The sequence below is a fragment of the Salvelinus alpinus genome, chromosome 4 (assembly GCF_045679555.1).
Source record: "Salvelinus alpinus chromosome 4, SLU_Salpinus.1, whole genome shotgun sequence".
Lineage (NCBI taxonomy): Eukaryota > Metazoa > Chordata > Actinopteri > Salmoniformes > Salmonidae > Salvelinus > Salvelinus alpinus.
In genome coordinates this window covers 103424775-103441739 of record NC_092089.1, presented here as the reverse complement: position 1 = coordinate 103441739, position 16965 = coordinate 103424775, and the positions used below count along the sequence as shown (strand labels likewise).

The window sequence follows — 16965 nt, the reverse complement described above, 5'->3', positions numbered from 1 at the left end:
GCTCCAGAATAATTGATGTTTGCTCCGGGACCGACATAAGCCAATAGTCACTCGGATAGCAGCTAGCTAGCTGCAAGATCCAAGTGTAAATGTCCAGAGCTTGCGGTAGAAATCCGGGGATATGGATTGAAAACAGGTCCAGTATGCTCTGGTCTGAGTCGCGTTGTACAAAACTGACGATAGCTTTTCGAGCTAAAGGATAGCTGATGACCGCCAACCGTGGTTAGCTGATTACTAACAATTAGCCAGTGAACTGGCTAGCTTCTGGCTAGCTTCTGGCTAGCTTCTGTTGTGGATTTCAGATTTGAGGTGAATAATACTTTAAAAAATATATATTAGTGAGGCAGGAGAATGTTTTGAAGTTGAGTTTTTAGAAGAAAAAAAAGATATATATTAAAAAGATATGCGAAGAAAATATGAAAATATGTAAATATATATATACACGGGACACGACAAGACGAGGACAAAGGACGTCTGACTGCTATGCCATCTTGGAAAGAAAAATGAAAATTTAACGAAAAGGGCGGGAAATATGCAGCCAAAGGACAATGACAGCGGATACAAATTCAATGCTTTAACTAATTATGACAAATATTGAGAAAATGTTGATCAATGTAACAAAGTAATGAATTCAAGTATGTTACCTTACACGTTATGTTGGCTAACAATTTGTTAGCTACTCTATCCTTACGAACCACATAGCATTACAGCAGTATGTACCGTTATGTTAGCTAGCTACCTAACGCTAGTTGGCTACTTATATACATCAAACTTGCCAGTATATTAACTCTAGGCTAACTAACTACTTAACGTTTTATTGACTTGATTATTCCCGTCATTCTTAGTTTAGCTAAATGGTATAGTCGCCGTGCTTTCTCAATGGACATTCGAGTGTTTCTTAAATTCGCTCTGGCTATCTACTCCGATTTCAGAGCACTCTCGTCTCAGTGTACCAGAGCACAGAATATGACGGGGATATGTGTACCAGCGCTCAAGTGTACCAGCGCTCAACACCCGTTGAATATGGTCAGTGTCATTAAACGTCGGCAAAAAAGCGTACTTAAATTGTTGCCAGCAGCACAGTTACATTCACCAACGCTCTGGATAAAATGAAAACTGCCTAACCAGCTCTGCTAGGGCGAGTAAAATTGTCAGAGTGGATTCATTTGTGTATGGAAGTAGCTAGCAAGCTATCCAACGTCAGCTTGGGTGCTTGACTGCCGTTGTAAGGTCAGAACACTCAAATCAACCCTACTCCTCGGCCAGAGCGTCTAGTGTGCGCTCCGAGAGTGAAACGCTCTGAATTTACAAACGGACAATCTGACAATGCTCTGAATTTACAAGCGCACTCTGGCACTCCAAATTGAATTTAAGAACACACCCGAAGTCGTAAAATATCTAACTAGTCATTTGTTAAGCTAACTAGCTAGCAAGAGGTTTCAACTGAAAGGATACCATTCATTTACAGTATACAAAAATGAACAAATAGTATATAGCATGTAGTATATACTCATTAAGTATGTAGTATATAGTATGTTAGTATGGGTATTCAAACACAGCTTAGGAGAGAAGAGGAGAGGAGACTAGGGGAGAAGAGGAGAGAAGACAGGAGAGGACGAGCGGAGAAGAGGAGAGAGGAAAGGAATCAACTTTTGAGAGTTGAGAAGCAGCCTCTGTCACTGGGTCAGAGTAGTTGTCAGTGTAGTTGTCAGTGTAGTTGTTACTGTAGTTGTCAGTGTAGTTGCCAGTGTAGTTGCCAGTGTAGTTGCCAGTGTAGTTGTCAGTGTAGTTGTCAGTGTAGTTGCCAGTGTAGTTGTCAGTGTAGTTGTCAGTGTAGTTGCCAGTGTAGTTGTCAGTGTAGTTGTCAGTGTAGTTGTCAGTGTAGTTGTCAGTGTAGTTGCCAGTGTAGTTGTCAGTGTAGTTGTCAGTGTAGTTGCCAGTGTAGTTGCCAGTGTAGTTGCCAGTGTAGTTGTCAGTGTAGTTGTCAGTGTAGTTGTCAGTGTAGTTGTCAGTGTAGTTGTTAGTGTAGTTGTTAGTGTAGTTGTCAGTGTAGTTGTCAGTGTAGTTGTCAGTGTAGTTGTCAGTGTAGTTGCCAGTGTAGTTGCCAGTGTAGTTGTCAGTGTAGTTGTCAGTGTAGTTGTCAGTGTAGATGTCAGTGTAGTTGTCAGTGTAGTTGCCAGTGTAGTTGTCAGTGTAGTTGTCAGTGTAGTTGTCAGTGTAGTTGCCAGTGTAGTTGTCAGTGTAGTTGTCAGTGTGGTTGTCAGTGTAGTTGTTACTGTAGTTGTCAGTGTAGTTGCCAGTGTAGTTGCCAGTGTAGTTGTCAGTGTAGTTGCCAGTGTAGTTGCCAGTGTAGTTGCCAGTGTAGTTGTCAGTGTAGTTGCCAGTGTAGTTGTCAGTGTAGTTGTCAGTGTAGTTGCCAGTGTAGTTGCCAGTGTAGTTGCCAGTGTAGTTGTCAGTGTAGTTGTCAGTGTAGTTGTCAGTGTAGTTGTCAGTGTAGTTGCCAGTGTAGTTGTCAGTGTAGTTGTCAGTGTAGTTGCCAGTGTAGTTGTCAGTGTAGATGTCAGTGTAGTTGTCAGTGTAGTTGCCAGTGTAGTTGTCAGTGTAGTTGCCAGTGTAGTTGTCAGTGTAGTTGTCAGTGTAGTTGTCAGTGTAGTTGCCAGTGTAGTTGTCAGTGTAGTTGCCAGTGTAGTTGCCAGTGTAGTTGTCAGTGTAGTTGCCAGTGTAGTTGCCAGTGTAGTTGTCAGTGTAGTTGTCAGTGTAGTTGTCAGTGTAGTTCCCAGTGTAGTTGTCAGTGTAGTTGCCAGTGTAGTTGCCAGTGTAGTTGCCAGTGTAGTTGCCAGTGTAGTTGCCAGTGTAGTTGCCAGTGTAGTTGTCAGTGTAGTTGCCAGTGTAGTTGTCAGTGTAGTTGTCAGTGTAGTTGTCAGTGCAGTTGTCAGTGTAGTTGTCAGTGCAGTTGTCAGTGCAGTTGTCAGTGCAGTTGTCAGTGCAGTTGTCAGTGTAGGGACTATAGTGAGATATATAGTGTGATAAACTGAAATCAGAAGCAGACAGGCAGTCATCTATATCAGTTTTAATAGTTGATAAAGACAGTTGGAAAAGGGAAGTAGCTTATTTCATAAGAGGAAGTAAAGAACCGTTTTGTAGAGTTTTCTCTAACCCTAACCCTCAACAGTTGTCTGTCTCTCTGTCAGATAGGATCTGTGTGACTCAGAGAAGGCTGTTAGTGACTGGTGGATCAGGGTGTGTTGTAGTTAGTGACTGTGTGGAGTTGACGTGGAGGGGATTCCCACTCTGTGTTCTGCTGTCACCTGGACTGAAGCTCAAAGTGCTACACCTGAATGAAGGTAACAACGATATCTCTGTTCTTACAGGCTCACGCCTCGCCACAGCAGTGTGTAGTGTTGTGTTAAGGTGTTGCTAGGGTCTGACTGACGTAACCAACGGTAGAATAACAGTTTCACAGACGGGCAAAACCCGAGAACCCTGATAGCCACTTCCTACACAAAAAATGCATGCATGCATGTGCGCGCTCACACACACACAAGCACACACACAGACCGCGCCACACAACCCTCGACACCACTGTTAAAGCTGCTCTGCACCAGAAATTAGCAACCGACAACACACTCCTACGGCATCGGACACCAGAACAGCTACTGTCACATTTAGACACACAGGAAGGCATGCGTGACATAAACTGTTGCCTCCTTCAGTGACAGCAACAGATGAGAGGACCTGTCAGTTGGTCTACAGTTGTTTCACACCAATCTGCTGATGTCATCCTCTGGGCTCTGATCTGACCTCTCACCTGACCTCTACCTGCACCTCATCAGACTGACTCACCTGGAGAGGCAACCTACCTGGTGGAACTAGAGGTAAACCTATAGGTCTTCTGTAAACATAACTATTGAGCATGTTGAGCTTTTAGACCAGTAGAAGTCTTTCCAGGTCTTCTGTAAACATAACTATTGAGCGTGATTAAAGTCTAGACAAGGCTTTGTCTGTATCCTAAGACACAGGTTCAGAAAGGGATTGAGAGATGTTCTGTCAGAACCTAAGAGAGCCTGTTGGTTGGTTTGACACAGTAGAGAAAAGACTTTGGAAAGTATTATGAATATGTCATCCACAAAGACAAAGAAGATGTTGAACTTTAAAATGATCAATCCCAAAGTGTTTTGTCTAGTATTGTAGTAGAAAAAGGGGTTTATGTAGAGCCATGTTGTTACATCTATATTGTCACATAACTGATTGTAGATCACAGTGTGTTGGTCAGGTCTTGGACTATGTGACTAGACAGTACTGATTGTGTATAGAGGTTTTAGTGTCCTGATTCAACTGTCATACACAGCTAACAACAAACGTCCTCACAAATGTTGAGAATGTTCTCTTAATAAGGATCCGCCCCTTTCATTCAATATTCTCCTGAAATGACATACCCAAATCTAACTGCCTGTAGCTCAGGCCCTGAAGTAAGCATATGCATATTCTTGGTACCATTTGAAATGAAACACTTTGAAGTTTGTGGAAATGTGAAAGGAATGTTGGAGAGTATAACACAATAGATCTGGTAAAAGATAATACAAAGAAAAAAAAAACTGTTATTTTGTATTTTTTTGTACCATCATCTTTGAAATGCAAGAGAAAGGCCATAATGTATTATTCCAGCCCAGCTGTTCAAAATGTTGTATCAAGACTGCCCAAATGTGCCTAATTTGTATATTAATAACTTTTCATGTTCATAACTGTGCTCCTCAAACAATAGCATGGTATTATTTCACTGTAATAGCTACTGTAAATTGTACAGTACAGTTAGATTAACAAGAATTTAAGCTTTCTGCCAATATCAGATATGTCTATGTCCTGGGAAATGTTCTTGTTACTTACAACCTCATGCTAATTGCATTAGCCTACGTTAGCTCAACCGTCCGTGGACGGGACACCGATCCTGAATAAGTTTTAAGAGTCTCATTAACTAACGTTTTTATATGAATGTCCCGGTGATGTGCAAGGACTGTTTCTAAGGGACCATTAATGTCAAATAGAACTTATCCAGAACGTGGTCGCCATGTTCACAGAATGTAAAATATTGATGTTCTAGACACGTTTCATGGGACTTGGCAGGAACATTTCTGTGTATCAGTTGTCAGGGCGTCACCTGATGGTCCCAAAGAATCTTTCTCCACCCCCAAAATAAAATAATCACACATTGTCACTGTTGCAGAGCCAATCAAGGCCCTGATTGGTGAACCACTGATTCATTCACAGCTCTTTGTCTGGTGGCAGAGTTTGGGACACACACAGTGCTTTCAACGTACATATTTGATTACACTGTGCATGTTCATTTATACAGAAATTATTATTTACTTCAAAGTTAAACAGTCCTTCCCCTCTTCTCCTGTGGTAGCCCTGTACAGTCCTCACCTGGGATTTGAACTCACAACCTCTTAGTACACGGCATTCAGATCTTCCTGCTACGCAACCATGTCCTTGTCAGGTTTCAATTAGACTCTTCTCTCATCATTGATATGATTGTCCAGAAGCAAACCCTAAGCCCTCCTGTGCTCATTGGGTTGTTATAGTTAGGCCCTGTCCAGAAGCAAACCCTAAGCCCTCCTGTGCTCATTGGGTTGTTATAGTTAGGCCCTGTCCAGAAGCAAACCCTAAGCCCTCCTGTGCTCATTGGGTTGTTATAGTTAGGCCCTGTCCAGAAGCAAACCCTAAGCCCTCCTGTGCTCATTGGGCCAGTATAGTTAGGCCCTGTCCAGAAGCAAACCCTAAGCCCTCCTGTGCTCATTGGGCCAGTATAGTTAGGCCCTGTCCAGAAGCAAACCCTAAGCCCTCCTGTGCTCATTGGGTTGTTATAGTTAGGCCCTGTCCTGAAGCAAACCCTAAGCCCTCCTGTGCTCATTGGGTTGTTATAGTTAGGCCCTGTCCTGAAGCAAACCCTAAGCCCTCCTGTGCTCATTGGGCCAGTATAGTTAGGCCCTGTCCAGAAGCAAACCCTAAGCCCTCCTGTGCTCATTGGGCCAGTATAGTTAGGCCCTGTCCAGAAGCAAACCCTAAGCCCTCCTGTGCTCATTGGGCCAGTATACTTAGCCCCTGTCCAGAAGCAAACCCTATGCCCTCCTGTGCTCATTGGGTTGTTATAGTTAGGCCCTGTCCCAAAGCAAACCCTAAGCCCTCCTGTGCTCATTGGGCCAGTATAGTTAGGCCCTGTCCTGAAGCAAACCCTAAGCCCTCCAGTGCTCATTGGGCCAGTATAGTTAGGCCCTGTCCAGAAGCAAACCCTAAGCCCTCCTGTGCTCATTGGGTTGTTATAGTTAGGCCCTGTCCTGAAGCAAACCCTAAGCCCTCCTGTGCTCATTGGGTTGTTATAGTTATCAAATCAAATCAAATCAAATTTTATTAGTCACATACACATGGTTAGCAGATGTTAATGCGAGTGTAGCGAAATGCTTGTGCTTCTAGTTCCGACAATGCAGTAATAACCAACAAGTAATCTAACCTAACAATTCCACAACTACTACCTTATACACACACAAGTGTAAAGGGATAAAGAATATGTACATAAAGATATATGAATGAGTGGTGGTACAGAACGGCATAGGCAAGATGCAGTAGATGGTATAGAGTACGGTATATACATATGAGATGAGTACTGTAGGGTATGTAAACATAAAGTGGCATAGTTTAAAGTGGCTAGTGGTACATGTATTACATAAAGATGGCAAGATGCAGTAGATGATATAGAGTACAGTATATACATATGAGATGGGTAATGTAGGGTATGTAAACATTATATTAAGTGGCATTGTTTAAAGTGGCTAGTGGTACATTTTTACATAGTTTCCATCAATTCCCATTTTTAAAGTGGCTGGAGTTGAGTCAGTATGTTGGCAGCGGCCGCTAAATGTTAGTGGTGGCTGTTTAACAGTCTGATGGCCTTGAGATAGAAGCTGTTTTTCAGTCTCTCGGTCCCTGCTTTGATGCACCTGTACTGACCTCGCCTTCTGGATGATAGCGGGGTGAACAGGCAGTGGCTTGGGTGGTTGTTGTCCTTGATGATCTTTATGGCCTTCCTGTGACATCGGGTGGTGTAGGTGTCCTGGAGGGCAGGTAGTTTGCCCCCGGTGATGCGTTCTGCAGACCTCACTACCCTCTGGAGAGCCTTACGGTTGTGGGCGGAGCAGTTGCCGTACCAGGCGGTGATACAGCCCGACAGGATGCTCTCGATTGTGCATCTGTAGAAGTTTGTGAGTGCTTTTGGTGACAAGCCGAATTTCTTCAGCCTCCTGAGGTTGAAGAGGCGCTGCTGCGCCTTCTTCACGACGCTGTCTGTGTGGGTGGACCAATTCAGTTTGTCCGTGATGTGTACACCGAGGAACTTAAAACTTTCCACCTTCTCCACTACTGACCCGTCGATGTGGATAGGGGGGTGCTCCCTCTGCTGTTTCCTGAAGTCCACAATCATCTCCTTTGTTTTGTTGACGTTGAGTGTGAGGTTATTTTCCTGACACCACACTCCGAGGGCCCTCACCTCCTCCCTGTAGGCCGTCTCGTCGTTGTTGGTAATCAAGCCTACCACTGTAGTGTCATCCGCAAACTTGATGATTGAGTTGGAGGCGTGCATGGCCACGCAGTCGTGGATGAACAGGGAGTACAGGAGAGGGCTCAGAACGCACCCTTGTGGGGCCCCAGTGTTGAGGATCAGCGGGGTGGAGATGTTGTTACCTACCCTCACCACCTGGGGGCGGCCCGTCAGGAAGTCCAGGACCCAGTTGCACAGGGCGGGGTCGAGACCCAGGGTCTCGAGCTTGATGACGAGTTTGGAGGGTACTATGGTGTTAAATGCTGAGCTGTAATCGATGAACAGCATTCTCACATGGGTATTCCTCTTGTCCAGATGGGTTAGGGCAGTGTGCAGTGTGGTTGCGATTGCGTCGTCTGTGGACCTATTGGGTCGGTAAGCAAATTGGAGTGGGTCTAGGGTGTCCGGTAGGGTGGAGGTGATATGGTCCTTGACTAGTCTCTCAAAGCACTTCATGATGACGGAAGTGAGTGCTACGGGGCGGTAGTCGTTTAGCTCAGTTACCTTAGCTTTCTTGGGAACAGGAACAATGGTGGCCCTCTTGAAGCATGTGGGAACAGCAGACTGGGATAAGGATTGATTGAATATGTCCGTAAACACACCAGCCAGCTGGTCTGCGCATGCTCTGAGGACGCGGCTGGGAATGCCTTCTGGGCCTGCAGCCTTGCGAGGGTTAACACGTTTAAATGTTTTACTCACCTCGGCTGCAGTGAAGGAGAGCCCGCAGGTTTTGGTAGGGGGCCGTGTCAGTGGCACTGTATTGTCCTCAAAGCGGGCAAAAAAGTTGTTTAGCCTGTCTGGGAGCAAGACATCCTGGTCCGCGACGGGGCTGGTTTTCTTTTTGTAATCCGTGATTGACTGTAGACCCCGCCACATACCTCTTGTGTCTGAGCTGTTGAATTGCGACTCGATTTTGTCTCTGTACTGGGACTTAGCCTGTTTGATTGCCTTGCGGAGAGAATAGCTACACTGTTTGTATTCGGTCATGCTTCCGGTCATCTTGCCCTGGTTAAAAGCAGTGGTTCGCGCTTTCAGTTTCACGCGAATGCTGCCGTCAATCCACGGTTTCTGGTTTGGGAATGTTTTAATCGTTGCTGTGGGTACGACATCGTCAATGCACTTCCTAATGAACTCGCTCACCGAATCAGCATATTCGTCAATATTGTTGTTGGACGCAATGCGGAACATATTCCAATCCGCGTGATCGAAGCAGTCTTGAAGCGTGGAATCAGATTGGTCGGACCAGCGTTGAACAGACCTGAGCGCGGGAGCTTGTTGTTTTAGTTTGTGTTTGTAGGCTGGAATCAACAAAATGGAGTCGTGGTCAGCTTTTCCGAAAGGGGGGCGGGGGAGGGCCTTATATGCGTCGCGGAAATTAGTATAACAATGATCTAGGGTTTTTCCAGCCACTTTAGTTAGGCCCTGTCCTGAAGCAAACCCTAAGCCCTCCTGTGCTCATTGGGTTGTTATAGTTAGGCCCTGTCCAGAAGCAAACCCCTTCTCCCGAGGCACTTTTGTAGATGTAACAATGTGATGGGTTTAAGCAATAGGCTGAATGCACTTTGAAGTTAATCTCAAAAGAACACTTAATAAAAACTTGTATTGATCATAGTGATTCAGGAGTATCATTAAAACAGGTTACCACCACCAACATTATACAACTATACTGAAAGACCTTATATTGATGAAATAAGTCAATGATGACAGAATATTAAAATGAACCGATACCTGACAGGAACATGGTGGGTAAGTAAGGCAGTAAGACCTGAATGCCGTGAACTAAGAGGATGTGAGTTCAAATACCAGGTAAGGACATGTTGATCAGGAATTACTGAAAGCTATGAATGGATCAGTGGTTCACCAATCAGGGTGCTGATTGGCTGTGTAAAAGTAACGGGGTGTGATATGAAACATTTTATTGGGGGGGTTTTCTTTGGGACCATCAGACGACGTCCTGACAACTGATACACATAAAAGTTCCCATGAAACATGTCTAGAACATAAATATATTATATTCTGATACCATGGCAACCATGTTCTGGGTATGTTTGGTGGAAAGATCATGGAATATTATCTCTCTCTCTCATATATACTCAGGAAAAAAGAAACATCCCTATTTCAGGACCCTGTCTTTCAAAGATAATTCGTAAAAATCCAAATATCTTCATAGATCTTCATTGTAAAGGGTTTAAACACTGTTTCCCATGCTTGTTCAATGAATCATAAACAATTAATGTACATGCACCTGTGGAACGGTCGTTAAGACACTAATAGCTTACAGACGGAAGACAATTAAGGTCACAGTTATGAAAACATAGGACACTAAAGAGGCCTTTCTACTGACTCTGAAAAACACCAAAAGAAAGATGCCCAGGGTCCCTGCTCATCTGCGCTTCAAGGAGGAATGAGGACTGCAGATGTGGCCAGGGCAATAAACTGCAATGTCCGTACTGTGAGACGCCTAAGACAGCGCTACAGGGAGACAGGACGGACAGCTGATCGTTCTCGCAGTGGCAGACCACGTGGAACAACACCTGCACAGGATCGGTACATCCGAACATCACACCTGCGGGACAGGTACAGGATGGCAACAACAACTGCCCGAGTTACACCAGGAACACACAATCCCTCCAGAGGCTGGCCTGAGGGCTTGTAGACCTGTTGTAAGGCAGGTCCTCACCAGACATCACTGGCAACAATGTCGCCTATGGGCACAAACCCAACGTTGCTGGATCAGACAGAACTGGCAGATTCGCATTTATCATCGAGGTGGAGGGTCCCCATCATGTCTGGGGCGGTGTGTCACAGCATCATCAGACTGAGCTTGTTGTCATTGCAGGCAATCTCAACGCTGTGCGTTACAGGGAAGACATCCTCCTCCCTAATATGGTTCCCTTCCTGCAGGCTCATCCTGACATGACCCTCCAGCATGACATTGCCACCAGCCATACTGCTCGTTCTGTGCGTGATTTCCTGCAAGACAGGAATGTCAGTGTTCTGCCATGGCCAGCAAAGAGCCCGGATCTAAATCCCATTGAGCACGTCTGGGACCTGTTGGATCGGAGGTTGAGGGCTAGGGCCATTCCCCTGAGAAATGTCCGGGATCTTGCAGGTGCCTTGGTGGAAGAGTGGGGTAACATCTCACAGCACGGACTGGCAAATGTGGTCCAGTCCATGAGGAGGAGATGCACTGCAGTACGTAATGCAGCTGGTGGCCACACCAGATACTGGCTGTTACTTTTGATTTTGACCCCCCCCTTTGTTCAGGGACACATTATTCCCTTTCTGTTAGTCACATGTCTGTGGAACTTGTTCAGTTTATGTCTCAGTTGTTGAATCTTATTATGTTCATACAAATATTTACACATGTTAAATTTGCTGAAAATAAACGCAGTTGACAGTGAGAGGACGTTTCTTTTTATGCTAAGTTTATAAATACAGGAAGGGAGTTGGCCAGTCTTGGCGGTTAGGCTGGGGAAGAGGGGGAGTATAGAATGGTTCTGTAGATAACAGAGGAACTGTTTAAACAGTTGCTGCTGTTAGATTTACCTTGCTACAACATTTCCCATCTCTGCTGCTGTCCTCAGAAAAATGTCCTATAGTGTTTTAATCTGTGTAATCATCTTTCTGTCTGTCTGTCTGTCTTTTTCTCTGTCAGTTCCTCTCCTGTCCTGATGTGGGAGATGCAGCTTTGGGTACAGTATTAATGTGCGTGACAGTTAATGAGTGTGTGTGTGTGTTTGTTTGTGAGTTGTGGGTTTGATTGAGTGTATAAGAGTATGAATCTGAACGTCTCTGATCTGGGGGAGGAGCTTCCTGTTAACTCCTCCGTGCGGTGTCCCTATGATGTGATTGGTTGGGAGCCACAAAAAGTACAGCAGCTGTACTTTTGGTTCTACGTGCTGCTCTTCATCCCTGGTCTCTGCCTCAACACCACGGCTCTCTGGGTGCTATGTACACACATCAGGTACACACACACACACACACACACACACACACACACACACACACACACACACACACACACACACACACACACACACACCACACACACACACACACACACACGCCCTTTCCCCTCCCTAGTGTATGATGACCCCCTCTCCTCTCTCCTCAGTAAGAAGACCAAGGCAGTGATCTTCATGGTGAACCTGGCTCTAGCTGACCTGCTCCATGTCATGTCTTTGCCTCTGAGGATCCACTACTACCTGACACACACCTGGCCCTTTGGACACACACTGTGTCTGTTCTGTTTCTACCTCAAATACCTCAACATGTACGCTTCCATCACCTTCCTGGTGAGAACACACTGTGTCTGTTCTGTTTCTACCTCAAATACCTCAACATGTTCACTTCCATCAGCTTCCTGGTGAGAACACACTGTCTGTTCTGTTTCTACCTCAAATACCTCAACATGTTCACTTCCATCACCTTCCTGGTGAGAACACACTGTGTCTGTTCTGTTTCTACCTCAAATACCTCAACATGTTCACTTCCATCAGCTTCCTGGTGAGAACACACTGTCTGTTCTGTTTCTACCTCAAATACCTCAACATGTTCACTTCCATCAGCTTCCTGGTGAGAACACACTGTCTGTTCTGTTTCTACCTCAAATACCTCAACATGTTCACTTCCATCACCTTCCTGGTGAGAACACACTGTCTGTTCTGTTTCTACCTCAAATACCTCAACATGTTCACTTCCATCACCTTCCTGGTGAGAACACACTGTGTCTGTTCTGTTTCTACCTCAAATACCTCAACATGTTCACTTCCATCAGCTTCCTGGTGAGAACACACTGTGTCTGTTCTGTTTCTACCTCAAATACCTCAACATGTTCACTTCCATCAGCTTCCTGGTGAGAACACACTGTCTGTTCTGTTTCTACCTCAAATACCTCAACATGTTCACTTCCATCACCTTCCTGGTGAGAACACACTGTCTGTTCTGTTTCTACCTCAAATACCTCAACATGTTCACTTCCATCACCTTCCTGGTGAGAACACACTGTGTCTGTTCTGTTTCTACCTCAAATACCTCAACATGTTCACTTCCATCAGCTTCCTGGTGAGAACACACTGTCTGTTCTGTTTCTACCTCAAATACCTCAACATGTTCACTTCCATCAGCTTCCTGGTGAGAACACACTGTCTGTTCTGTTTCTACCTCAAATACCTCAACATGTTCACTTCCATCACCTTCCTGGTGAGAACACACTGTCTGTTCTGTTTCTACCTCAAATACCTCAACATGTTCACTTCCATCACCTTCCTGGTGAGAACACACTGTGTCTGTTCTGTTTCTACCTCAAATACCTCAACATGTTCACTTCCATCAGCTTCCTGGTGAGAACACACTGTGTCTGTTCTGTTTCTACCTCAAATACCTCAACATGTTCACTTCCATCAGCTTCCTGGTGAGAACACACTGTCTGTTCTGTTTCTACCTCAAATACCTCAACATGTTCACTTCCATCAGCTTCCTGGTGAGAACACACTGTCTGTTCTGTTTCTACCTCAAATACCTCAACATGTTCACTTCCATCACCTTCCTGGTGAGAACACACTGTCTGTTCTGTTTCTACCTCAAATACCTCAACATGTTCACTTCCATCACCTTCCTGGTGAGAACACACTGTGTCTGTTCTGTTTCTACCTCACATACCTCAACATGTTCACTTCCATCAGCTTCCTGGTGAGAACACACTGTGTCTGTTCTGTTTCTACCTCAAATACCTCAACATGTTCACTTCCATCAGCTTCCTGGTGAGAACACACTGTCTGTTCTGTTTCTACCTCAAATACCTCAACATGTTCACTTCCATCACCTTCCTGGTGAGAACACACTGTGTCTGTTCTGTTTCTACCTCAAATACCTCAACATGTTCACTTCCATCAGCTTCCTGGTGAGAACACACACACACCTCTAATCTCTCTCTGTCTCTCCACCTCCTCCTCCAGGTGTGTATCAGTGTCCAGAGGTGTGTGTTTTTGCTACAGCCCTTCTATGCCCGGCGGTGGAGACGACGTTATGACCTGTTGATCAGCGCCACCGTGTGGCTGGTGGTGGGAATAGGTTGTTCTCCTTTTATTATCATGAGGATCAGCAACAGCACTGTACCCAGCCAATACACCCCTAGCCCCAGTACCAGTCTTATACCCAGCTCTAACCCCAGCCAATACACTGGTAGTCCTATTCCATACTCCACACCCTCCACCTTACCTTACACAAGACCCATCGACGGCTGTTTTAAGGACCTGCCCACCAGGAAACTGCCCCTTCCCCTGGTGGCAGCCATGATGGTGCTTGCGGAGCTGTTTGGGTTTGTGTTACCGCTCAGTGCCATCAGTTACTGCTCTCTCCGGATCGCTCACTCACTGAAACAGAGACAGGACAGCCGCTGCCCCTCGACCAGCCAGGCACAACCCTCAGCCCAGACAGACAGAGAGCACCACCACAACCACCCCTGCCCCTCGACCAGCCAGGCCCAACCCTCAGCCCAGACAGACAGAGAGCACCACCACAACCACCGCTGCCCCTCGACCAGCCAGGCCCAACCCTCAGCCCAGATGAACAGGCCGATCGACAAAGAAAAGCGTCGTGCCCTGAGGATGGTTATGAGCTGCTCGGCTCTATTCCTGTTCTGTTTCGCTCCGTACCACGTCAATTTCCTGTTGTACGTGATGGTTTCTCAGGATATAGTGTCCCACTGCCCCACGATGCTGGTGGTGCGTCATTTCCACCCTGTTTCTCTGTGTGTAGCCAGTCTTTCCTGCTGTCTGAACCCTTTGTTATATTACTTCCTCACTGCAGAGTTCAGACAGCACCTCTCCCAACGCACCTCCTCCCTCTCCTCCTCCATTAGAGGCCGGCTCATGAGCCTGGAAAGCACCTCCTCTTTTAGGGAGTAACACCTCCTGTAGGGAGCACTTTGTCTCCTCCTCCTCTCCTCAATCAATAAAATGTATTTATATATCCCTTCTTACATCAGCTGATATCTCTAAGTGCTGTACAGAAACCCCCAGCCTAAAACCCCAAACAGCAAGCAATGCAGGTGTAGAAGCACGGTGGCTTGGAAAAACTCCCTAGAAAGGCAGGAACCTAGGAAGAAACCTAGAGAGGAACCAGGCTCTGAGGGGTGGCCAGTCCTCTTCTGGCTGTGCCGGGTGGAGATTATAACAGAACATGGCCAAGATGTTCACAAATGACCAGCAGGGTCAAGTAATAATAATCACAGTAGTTGTCGAGGGTGCAGCAAGTCAGCACCTCAGGAGTAAATGTCAGTTGGCTTTTCATAGCCGATCATTCAGAGTATCTCTACCGCTCCTGCTGTCTCTAGAGAGTTGAAAACAGCAGGTCTGGGACAGGTCTCTAGAGAGTTGAAAACAGCAGGTCTGGGACAGGTAGCATGTCCGCTGAACAGGTCAGGGTTCCATAGCCGCAGGCAGAACAGTTGAAACTGGAGCAGGCATGGTCCATCACCTTCGTCCTGAGGCATGGTCCCAGGGCTCAGTTCCTTTGGGAGGGGAGGGAGAGAGAATTAGAGGGAGCTTAAAATTCACACAGGACACCGGATAAGACAGGAGAAATACTCCAGATATAACAGACTGACCCTAGCCCCCCGACACATAAACTATTGCAGCATAAATACTGGAGGCTGAGACAGGAGGGGTCGGGAGACACTGATACCTCCGGACAGGGCCAAACAGGCAGGATATAACTCCACCCACTTTGACAAAGCACAGCCCCCACACCACTAGAGGGATATCAACAGACCACTAACTTATTACCCTGAGACAAGGCTGAGTATAGCCCATGAAGATCTCCCCCATAGCACGAGCCCGAGGGGGGCGCCAACCTGGACAGGAAGATCACATCTGTGACTCAACCCACTCAAGTGACGCACCCCTTCTACGGACGGCATGAAAGAGCACCAGTAAGCCAGTGACTCAGCCCCTGTAATAGGGTTAGAGGCAGAGAATCCCAGTGGAGAGAGGGGAACCAGCCAGGCAGAGACAGCAAGGGCGGTTCGTTGCTCCAGAGCCTTTCCGTTCACCTTCACACTCCTGGGCCAGACTACACTCAATCATAGGACCTACTGAAGAGATGAGTCTTCAATAAAGACTTAAAGGTCGAGACCAAGTCTGCGTCTCTCACATGGATAGGCAGACCATTCCATAAAAATGGAGCTCTATAGGAGAAAGCCCTGCCTCCAGCTGTTTGCTTAGAAATTCTAGGGACAATTAGGAGGCCTGCGTCTTGTGAACGTAGCGTACGTGTAGGTATGTACGGCAGGACCAAATCAGACATAAGTAGGAGCAAGTCCATGTAATGCTTTGTAGGTTAGCAGTAAAACCTTGAAATCAGCCCTTGCCTTAACAGGAAGCCAGTGTAGAGAGGCTAGCACTGGAGTAATATGATCCTATTTTTTGGTTCTAGTCAATATTCTAGCAGCCGTATTTAGCACTAACTGAGGTTTACTTAGTGCTTTATCCAGGAAGCCTCTCTCCTTCTCTTTCTTCTCCTCCCCCCTCTCTCCTCTCCACTCCTCCTCTCTCTCTCCCCCTCTCTCTCCTTCTCCCCCCCTCTCTCCTCTCCACTCCTCCTCTCTCTCTCCTCCTCCTCCCCTCTCTCATCCTCTCTCTCTCTCCTCTCCTCTCTCTCTCTCTCCTCCTTTTACTCCTCTCCTTTCGTCCTCTCCTCTCTCCTCTCCTTTCCTCTCCTCCTCATCCTTCTACTCCTTTCCTCTCTTCCTCTCCTCTATTATCTCCTCCTCCTCCTCATCATTCTACTCCTTTCCACTCCTCTGCTCTCTCCTCCTCTCTCTCTTCCTCTCTCTCCCTCCTCCTCTCTCCCTCCTCCTCTCTCTCTCTCCTCCTCCTCCTCCTCCTCCTCCTCTCCACTCATCATCCTTTCCTCCTCTCCTCTCCTCTCCGCTCTCATCTCTCCCCTCTCCTCCTTTTACTCATCTCCTCTTTTCCTGTTTCGTCCTCTCCGTTTTCTCCTCCTCTCCTCTTCCTCCTTTCCTCTTCCACTTCCATTTCCTCCTCATCTCCTCCGTAGACAGATAGACTGTTACACAACAGAACATCCCCCCCCACTCTGGAGGGACAGAGAGACACTGAACTCTGACCTTGAAAAAGTGATATGTAACCAGCTATGTTAATGTAAGATAAACTGCTGTTGTTTGAAGGGGACTCTTATAAGCTAAATGTGCTAAAACAGTAAGAAGCAGAGAAAGCCTGGGCCATTGTACGCATCAGCTGCTGTTTAACCATGTTGTAATTTATGTAAATAAAAAGCAGCTTGTTGCTATATCAGACTGACCACTGGGTTTAATACTGCTTGTTCACATGAAGTAAAGGATGTCTGTGCTT

General features: G+C 46.2%; 1 protein-coding gene across 2 annotated transcripts; it reads left to right on the top strand.

The window, feature by feature from the left end:
• The first annotated feature begins 3187 nt into the window (after positions 1-3187).
• p2ry10 (P2Y receptor family member 10) lies at positions 3188-16903 on the top strand. 2 transcript variants are annotated; one of them, XM_071399853.1, is made up of 5 exons: positions 3188-3344; positions 3714-3875; positions 11247-11296; positions 11706-11886; positions 13549-16903. In XM_071399853.1, exons 4-5 carry the CDS (start codon positions 11731-11733, stop codon positions 14497-14499), a joined length of 1107 nt encoding a protein of 368 aa, XP_071255954.1. In that variant the 5' UTR covers positions 3188-3344; positions 3714-3875; positions 11247-11296; positions 11706-11730; the 3' UTR covers positions 14500-16903. The 2 variants fall into 2 exon arrangements, with proteins under 2 accessions (XP_071255954.1, XP_071255953.1); XM_071399852.1 differs by having other exon boundaries at positions 11247-11555.
• Positions 16904-16965: the final 62 nt, after the last annotated feature.